At 43.1% G+C, this 9,716-nt stretch overlaps 1 protein-coding gene across 1 annotated transcript; it reads right to left on the bottom strand.

Annotated features, from left to right (window-relative positions):
• Positions 1 to 3,248: 3,248 nt before the first annotated feature.
• LOC147882716 (pentatricopeptide repeat-containing protein At2g33680-like) lies at positions 3,249 to 7,130 on the bottom strand. Its single transcript, XM_087401147.1, has 2 exons — positions 7,044 to 7,130; positions 3,249 to 6,965 (listed from the first exon to the last, which is right to left on the bottom strand). Exon 2 carries the CDS (start codon positions 6,674 to 6,676, stop codon positions 3,341 to 3,343), a length of 3,336 nt encoding a protein of 1,111 aa, XP_087257273.1. The 5' UTR covers positions 6,677 to 6,965; positions 7,044 to 7,130; the 3' UTR covers positions 3,249 to 3,340.
• Between the last annotated feature and the right edge of the window lie 2,586 nt (positions 7,131 to 9,716).

Raw genomic sequence — 9,716 nt, 5'->3', positions numbered from 1 at the left:
ATATACAAGCCACCTTCTCAAAGATATAACATGTTCTTGACATATCTTCATAAAGTCATAATGATCAATAGAAGAGCCAACTCATTGACAATACTTTTAGGAGACTTCACCATAGACATGGGCAAAACATCACCTGCATCCACAAACTTGAAAGCTCTCATGCAACCTTAGGGCTCCAACTACAACTCCACAAGCCCACAACTATCTACGGTTCACATTTGGATCAAATTTGGAGTGACTTGAAGGTAGAAAGAATACATTCAGAAATATCGCACGCTTATTGGACTGACCACTCCATAGTTTTCACGTACATCGAATAGACCTTCGCTAGCAATCTCTGCAAAAAAGAAATGGGGAGGCAAGCATTGCACATCCATTACTTTCTCAGGAGAATATATAATTCACAAGAGAATATAAGCCAAGCGGGGCCCCTATGAGAACCCCACCTTGGTTGACTAGCAATGCTACAAAGAAATACACATCAAAGTAGTGGCCAAAGATTAGTTGACCAGCAATGCTACTAGTGGGTCACACCAAAAAAAGCGAGGCAGAATCAAGGTTCGAGGAAAATAAAGCAGAAACAGACGAAACAGACGATGGCCATCAAAGCACAGTACCAACTACGCCTTTCTTTATTGGGGATTTCGGCCATGAAAGCACAGTATCGGTGGATCAAGGCCCTCTCTCTCCTTGCTTCAAAGCTGCTACCCTGCAGATACGGTGAAATTCATGCAAGAACTTTGAAAAACGCTTTACAGACAATGAAATTCAGATTCCATATCGCTTGATACTGTGAAAAACAGTTGAAATCCAGATCGCTTTAGAGACTTTCTTCAAGGCCAAGACGGAGCTTACGGACTTCCAATCCTACCAGTGACTCAAGTCCGCAAGTCCACGAAGCTCACGGCAAAAATCTGATACCATGACAAAATATGAAGAGGGCAGAGGAGAAGAGTGGAGATGAGGAGAGAGAGCATAGCTTGAGAGAACACCACAAATTTGCCGTGAGCTTCGTGGACTTGCGGACTTGAGTCACTGGTAGGATTGGAAGTCCGTAAGCTCCGTCTTGGCCTTGAAGAAAGTCTCTAAAGCGATCTGGATTTCAACTGTTTTTCACAGTATCAAGCGATATGGAATCTGAATTTCATTGTCTGTAAAGCGTTTTTCAAAGTTCTTGCATGAATTTCACCGTATCTGCAGGGTAGCAGCTTTGAAGCAAGGAGAGAGAGGGCCTTGATCCACCGATACTGTGCTTTCATGGCCGAAATCCCCAATAAAGAAAGGCGTAGTTGGTACTGTGCTTTGATGGCCATCGTCTGTTTCGTCTGTTTCTGCTTTGTTTTCCTCGAACCTTGATTCTGCCTCGCTTTTTTGGGTGTGACGTGAGCTTCGTGGACTTGCGGACTTGAGTCACTGGTAGGATTGGAAGTCCGTAAGCTCCGTCTTGGCCTTGAAGAAAGTCTCTAAAGCGATCTGTACGGAGCTTCGTGGACTTGCGGACTTGAGTCACTGGTAGGATTGGAAACCCCGCCGGACTTGAGTCATTGGTAGGATTGGAAGTCCGTAAGCTCCGTCTTGGCCTTGAAGAAAGTCTCTAAAGCGATCTGGATTTCAACTTCGTGGACTTGCGGACTTGAGTCACTGGTAGGATTGGAAGTCCGTAAGCTCCTCTTGGCCTTGAAGAAAGTCTCTAAAGCGATCTGGATTTCAACTGTTTTTCATAGTATCAAGCGATATGGAATCTGAATTTCATTGTCTGTAAAGCGTTTTTCAAAGTTCTTGCATGAATTTCAGATACGGGGCCTTGATCCACCGATACTGTGCTTTCATGGCCGAAATCCCCAATAAAGAAAGGCGTAGTTGGTACTGTGCTTTGATGGCCATCGTCTGTTTCGTCTGTTTCTGCTTTGTTTTCCTCGAACCTTGATTCTGCCTCACTTTTTTGGGTGCGACCCACTAGTAGCATTGCTGGTCAACTAATCTTTGGCCACTCCTTTGATGTGTATTTCTTGGTAGCATTGCTAGTCAACCAAGGTGGGGTTCTCATAGGGGCCCCGCTTGCACTGATGGCGATATAAGTGTTGCTTTGCTTTCTAAGTATGTCTTTCTTTTGTTTTTCATAAAAGTTTTTGTTTACCTCTTTTTTCTTCTCTTTCATTTTCTCTTTTATTTTCTGTGTAGATTTTTTGTCTTTAGAACAACAAAAAAATCTAAATTTGTATGATTGGACTTACTCTAGTCTTACAAAGGTATATTTTTGGGGGGAAGCTGCATTATGTGAACAAGCAGAGAAACTAACCATTCTTGGGCTTCTTAACATGCTGCGAAAACACGGAGTATAACAAAGAATTTGAGTACGTGCATGTAAGTTCATTTCAGGATGGAGAAACAGATTACAGTTTTAAACATTTACTGTGCCTATTATTTCAAGGAGAGTTTTGTGTGGTCATTGAGATATGTTTTGATGTGTTCGTATGCAATGCAAACCAGTGTGGGAGAAGGTGATAGTTTAGTGTGAGTGCCTCTATTAGAAAAAAAATATCAATTCTTTTGTTCTTGAATGGAGTTTTCAGAAACAGAGTAATTGTCAGAAAGTGATTGCTTACTACATGTTGGCAACACATTGGCATGGTTAAACCATCACAAGCAACCAGTTGACTTTGAAGAATAGGATAAGTGAGAGACTTATTGGAGAATAAGTGAGATAACTTTGGAGGACATAATAAGTGTGAGACTTGTTGGAAATAGGCCTCACCTTGAAGCCTCGGAGATTATGTTCAATCATTCTAAACCTACCTAAGGCCGATACACCATAGATAAAAGACTTCACATCTAAGATTGTGCGTACTTTTTTCATTATTTTCCTTGAATTACACCTCTTGTGTAATAGTAAAGTGATCAAACTACTACATCGAGTGATAAAAGACTCCTTAGTTGTACAAAGGTGGAAAAATCTATGGAATTGGAAAGAAATGCCTCCACATTTTGCTGAATCAGAAATGTTTTGAGTCAATGTGAGGCACTTTCATATTGTGTAAACCAGTATATTCAGGTTGTTCACGTTTATCCTATATATCAACCTCTAATCCTATGGTAGATTGAGAAAGTGTAAGATCTAAGAAAACAAAAGAATCCCCTCTTGACGTGCAATTCAATTCACAAGAGTCACAAGGATAGATTCCTTTTCCAAAAGCACAAGCGTCTTTGTACATAAAGTCTTGAAAGTCAAGAACAACTGGTACAAATAAATCATCTATAAAACGCCTAACTTGGCTACAACTAACTTGGCTAACTTGGCTCAGCTAAACTTCCCCCCAAAAAGGTTGAATGTCAAGCATTTCTAGATTTGGAACATGCCCTTCCTATCTGGTCTCAACACCAAGTCTAGATTCGGCACGTGGCCTTCGCCCTTCATTCGTGAAGTCAGGATTTGCATCACAATTGAAATTTCCTCACTTGGATTGTCACTGACCACAAAGTCATGTACCTTCTTATTCACCTCTATCACAGCGCTTGCAAGCTTTTTTTTTGCTCCGGCATGTTTCCTCAACTCCTCTATTCTGTGTACATCTTCCCAACTGCCAGCACTTGCATGGATGCTTGCCATGAGCACATATGAAGCAGCAGCATCTGGATTCATCTGGACAAGCTCCTTAAAGCATTTCAATCCTAGTTCTGCTTCCCCATAAGCTTTGCATGCACTAAGCAGAGCTGTCCATGCCCCTTCAGATGGAGGGCACTGCATAGTATCTAGAAATTTCTCTGCATCAGACAAATGTCCTGACCTTGCAAACAGATCCACCATACAATTATAGTGCTCAATTGTTGGTGCAATGCCATGTTCTTGTCTCATTACCTTAAAATACTGCTGGCCCTTACAAATCAGGTTTGAATGGCTGCATGCATTAAGAAGACATGTGAATGTAATCGCATCTGGCTTCACACCCTCGTCTTGCATGTCCTCAAAAAACTGTATAGCCATGTCACCATCATGGTTTAGGCCAAATCCTTTTATCATTGCATTCCACGACACAACATCTCGGAATGCCAGCTTGTCGAAGACCTCCCACGCCTCTGAAAGTGAGCCACATTTTGCATACATGTCAACCAAGGTGTTGCCAGCAGGAATATCTTCTTCAAATCCCTTCAGTGTAACCTCAGCATGTATTTCTCGACCCTTGTCTCTGGCTCCTATGCTGCCACAAGCTTTCAAGACACGAACAAATGTGGCAGCATCCGGAGCAACCTCCTCAAATTGCATCTGTTCAAAGCAACTAAGTGCTGCTTGACACAATCCATGTTCAGCATATCCTGCAATTAGTGCAGTCCAGCACACGACAGGTCGAACTGGTAACTTGTCAAAGACTTCCCCTGCCTCTCGAAGTGAGCCACATTTGGCATACATGTCAACCAAAGTGCTGCCAACAAGTAGATCCAATTCAAAACCCTTTCGTGTGATCTCCATGTGTGTTTCTCGCCCCTCGTCTATGGCTCCAATGCTGCCACAAGCTTTCAAGATACCAATGTACGTGACAGCATTTAGTGACACACCCTCAAGTTGCATCTGTTCAGAACACCTCAGTGCTTCTCGACCAAGTCCATATTCAGCATACCCCCCAATTAACACAGCCCATGACACAACATCTCGAACCGGCAGCATGTCAAAGACTTCCTGTGCCTCTGACAGTGAGCCACATTTCGCATACATGTCAGTCAGAGTGTTACCCACAGAAAGATATCTTTCAAATCCCTTTTGTGCAATCTCTGCATGTATTTCTCGGCCCTTTCCTATGGCTCCTATAGTGGCACAAGCTTTCAAGACACATACAAATGTAACATCAGTTGAAGCAAGGCCCTCCAATTGCATCTGCTCAAAACATCTCAATGCTTCCTCATGAGGTCCATGTTCAGCATACCCTGCAATCAATGATGCCCATGACACAACATCTCGAACTCCCAGCTTGGCAAAGACTTTCCGTGCCTCAAAAAGAGAGCCACATTTGGCATACATATCAATCAAAGTGCTGCCAACAAGAAGATCCCTTTCAACTCCCATTTTTAATACCTCAGCATGTATTCCTCGCCCCTTGTCTATGGCTCCTATGCTGCCACAAGCTTTCAAGACGCACACAAATATGACAACATCTGGAGAAACACCCTCCAGTTGCATCTGTTCAAAACATTCCAGCGCTTCTTGACCGTGTCCATATTCAGCATACCCTGCAATCAGTGCTGCCCATGACACAATATCTCGTATTGTCAACTTGTCAAAGACTTCCCGTGCTTCCGCAAGTGAACCACATTTGGCATACATGTCCACCAAACTGCCACCAACAAGAATATGTCTTTCAAACTCCCTTCTTGTGATGTCCATGTGAATTTCTCGCCCCTTCTTTATGGCTCCTGTCTTACTGCAAGTTTTCAAGATGAAAACAAACATGAGAGCATCAGGAGTAACACCCTCCAGTTGCATTTGTTCAAAGCACTTCAACGCTTCCTGGCCATTTCCATGTTCAGCATACCCTGTAGTCAGTGCAGCCCAAGATACAACATCTCGAACTGGCAGCTTGTCAAAAACTTCCTGTGCCTCTGAAAGCAAGCCACATTTGGCATACATGTCAACTAAAGTGTTGCCCACAAAAGGAAATCTTTCTAAATCCATTTGTGTCATCTCAGCATGTATCTCTTTGCCCTTGGCTATTGCTTTTGTACTGCTACAAGCTTTCAAAGCACAAACAAACGTGACAGCATTTGGAAAGACACCTTCTAGCTGCATCTGTTCAAAATATGTTAGCGCCTCCTCACCAGATCCATGTTCAGCATATCCAGCAATAAGCGCAGTCCATGACACAATGTCCTGAACTGGCAGCTTATCAAAGACTTCCTGTGCCTCTGCAAGTGAACCGAATTTGGCATACATGTCAACCAAAGTGTTGCCAATCCGAACACTTGTCTCAAATCCCTTTAGGATAATATCTGTGTGCATTTCTTGGCCTTTGTCTATGGCTTCTATGCTGCCACAAGCTTTCAAGGCGCAAACATAGGTGACAGCATCCGGAGAGATCCCCTCCACTTGCATCTGTTTAAAACATTCCAGCGCTTCCTTACCCAGTCCATGTTCAACATATCCTGCAATTAGTGCAGTCCATGACACAACATGTCGGATTAGCAGCTTATCAAAGACTCCCCGTGCCTCTGCAAGTAAGCCACATTTAGCATACACGTCAACCAAAGTGCTGCCAACAAAAATGTCTTTTTCAAATCCCTTCCGTGTAATCTCAAAATGAATCTCCCTGCCTCTTTCCACGTCTTTCTGCCTAGCACAAACTTTTAATAGGGCCAGAAGGGTATACCTGCTAGGAGGTACACCATCCTCTTGCATTTTCTGGTAAAAGTTGAAAGCTTGCTGCATTCTCCCACATTGGATATACCCTAGTATGAGTGAAGTCCATGAATGCTCATTCCCATGGATCAAGGTGGTGAAAACCTGCTGAGCATCGGACAAACTTCCACATTCAACGTACGTGGGCACAATAAAGTTCGCAACAGCTTTATGAGCTTCCATCCCATTCTTGCAAATTTGTGCATGCACATGTTTGGTGTATACTAAACTTCTATTTTTCCTGCACGTCTGCAAGATGGATATAAAGTTCTCGACCGAAGGCACTTCAGCCATCTGCTCCACAAGACTGAAAGTTCACTGTACTTCAGAACTAAAGCCGGCCTAGCACATGTGATCAGATTGGGCACAAGCCTGTTCTTGCTTTGCATGCAGAAAGTATGTCTTTCTTATTAACCAAGCTGGCTGTCGAGCGTTTCGGCTCACCCACCACACAGTCTCGGCCGACAAAGCAAGATCTTTCTTCAGCTTCACTTGTGTAGAGGTTTTCCCAGCCCCCTTCATCACACAATGTTCTCTCTGTACGCCTGCCATAAGCACTCTGTACGTGACCTTGGGTCCGCATCTGCAAGCAGGGACACAGCAAGAGCGAGTAACGAAGTGGCGGACTATTGCTGCATTCCCTGTAGACAAAAAAACTGACCTCCACAACCGAAACATGAGGTGACGGAGGGGAAGTAGCGAGCAGGCATCGACAGAGCGTCATTGCAAGAATCCTCCCGCACGCCCAACTCTGATATGGATGTAATCCTATGAAAGGGTGTCCCGACAGAGGCTTAAGATGTAGGGAATCGGCTCCCGGAGGAGTACCGATTTCGCCGGCGACCGGCCGTAGCCGGTCACCCGCCTTCCGACCGGGAATCAGCGACCGGAGCCGCATTCCTGGTGGCGCAAGGAGCACACGTGTCAGTTTCGTATTTGTTGAGTTGGTCGCGGGCGGCTTTGGTGAGCGTGACATGTGTCATAGTGGCGTGTGTGGTGCCCCAGACCTCGTTCGTGTGGCGAGCAAACAGGCCACATGGCGGTTAGAGAGGCGTGGTGATCTAACGGCTACCATGGGGCGATGATTGCAAGCCATTGGATGATGTTTAGATGCGCCGCGCACCTGATTCAAATGAGTGGTTTGAGGTGGATGTGGTTGAGGACCCAGCTACAATAATTTCCAACTCAGCTAGTGCCAAGGATGGGTGGAGGTAACAGAACGTTTTGAGCCATAGATTGCCCTTGGTTGGTAGGAGTGGCTCCTTGAATAGCCAATCATCCTTGATTTGACGGATTCGGTGGTGTGAGCAATGTCAGAGGTGGGGCCTTTGTTGATACATCGGCTGGGGTTGACCTTACGCATTAGGAGAAAAGGGAACTCATTTTGGGACCTTTTGGCCAAAATGAAAAACCCTCTCCACCAATCACAAGAGGGCCGATGTAACATTGAGAAAATACAAAATAGTTTTACATAAGAGAAAGAGACAAAACTTTATGGAGGTACAATTGTATAAACCTGACAAGGAGTCATTTTCAAAAAAGATCACAGAATAAAATATGATTTCCCTCCTAAAGAAGTTTTCTCACTTCAAAGATTCAAATGTGCTTTCTTGAGTCTAGGATTGAGCCTAATTTTCCCCCAATTGTCCTGCTAGCACTTTCCATCCATGGTAATAGGCACCCTAGGGTGTCTTTCGTGCCTAAACGGGCTTTGTTGCTTGCATTCCTACTTTCCTCCTAGTTCTCTATCTTGCATTTTCACCCATTTGCGAGTTTGGTTCTCTTTCACGAATCATCCATGGCAACAGGCAACCCAAGGCGTCCCAATGCGAAGTGGTCGTAAGTCAGAATGCAAATGAAGGGCAGAAGACCAAGACATAGAGGTGGGAGTTGTTTCTCAGCGACCTAGAACATGCATATCATCTATAGAGCTTGTCAATAGGATGAATGCATATGGTCATTGGCAAAAGATGGTTGTGTCGAAAGGAAATTGGATGCTAATGTAGCCAACGAGAAAAAAACCACAGTCGAATAATATATTTCTGGCCTTTTGGCAAGGAAGGGTCGAAGATTTCAAAACAATAGATGGTAAGAAAGGTATTAAGAAAATACTAGTCGAGCATGTATATATATATATATATATATATGCACAATGAACTTCTGCTACATGATTATCGTGATTATCTTCCACGGCATAGGCCCAATTGTGAGTTTTTAAACCTTTCAGTTTCGGAATGGTAGTTTTGAACATTGCTATTTTCTTCGTAAACTAAAACATTTTTTGGTTTTCAGATTTGTATCCATCATCATATGAAGAACGGCCGCCAGTGGAGTGCATTTTGGGATTCTTGGATGTCTTGCATGGAGCAATAGGAGAATGACAATATCAAGGTAGATCTGCAACTCAATACGCGCAAACACATGTATCTTCTTCTATGACCATTTTTATGAATTGTTGGACAAAGCAAATACTCATGGTGTGTTGAGGAAACAAGATCTTCTACCATGGAATATGATAGACTGGCCAGTGCCCCCTAGTAGTGTAATAGAGATATACAGGACTAAACTATTTACAGAAATTCAACGATCTTTACGTCCGGGCATTACTACAAGAATTGTAAAAAGCAATGTATGCATGCCAATCACTGTTTTTATTGACCTGTTTAACAAGAATCCAGTCAAGGTGTACAAAACAATGCTCACCTACAAAGCAACCGGAAATGAAGAGAATCTTCACTCCTTAGATGATGGTTGGGATAAATTAATATCAAACAAGGTCTACTTTGAGGTGGTGCCAAGTACAGTTACCATTAAGTGTATGATTGCAAGCCATAATTTTATATTTTCTTTTTACTACAAACGTAGTAGGTTCATTGCGGATCAATTAGTTCCAATGGACCAAGACCTTAACTTGTTTGGCCCTAAAAACAAAGTATTGGAGATCAAGGTCTATGAAGATGGAATATTGGTAAGTATAATCTCAATAGGGTAGTGTTGTACGCTAGCCCAATTGCGTCATGACATTCGTGTGGAGAAGAGGACAATATTTCGAAAGAATTCTCATTCATTATCAACAACAAAAATGTGCATAGAATGCTGACAAATCGGTTCTTTATTATCTTCATTTGTTATATTTACATGATTCATTCATTGTCTTCATTTGTTACTATAACAAAACATTGCAATAGCTATTGTGTAGGAGGGAGAGCACAATTCAATGCAAAAGCATCGTTGGTGATTGTGTACATGTGTAGATATCTACCATGGTCCAACTCATAGAGAAGGCTGATCCTCATTCACAGGCTATTGCTTTTCTAGATCTTGTTCCAAATGC

Source organism: Dipteris shenzhenensis, chromosome 29 (genome assembly GCF_047967505.1).
Source record: "Dipteris shenzhenensis isolate YYH24624 ecotype China chromosome 29, Dip_SZ_1.0, whole genome shotgun sequence".
Lineage (NCBI taxonomy): Eukaryota > Viridiplantae > Streptophyta > Polypodiopsida > Gleicheniales > Dipteridaceae > Dipteris > Dipteris shenzhenensis.
Note: the sequence above shows the minus strand (reverse complement) of the source record. Positions and strands in the feature narration are given on the sequence as shown.

Coding starts and splice junctions, on each gene's coding strand:
- LOC147882716 (XM_087401147.1), bottom strand. CDS start 6,676: ATGGCTGAAGTGCCTTCGGTCGAGAACTTTATATCCATCTTGCAGACG.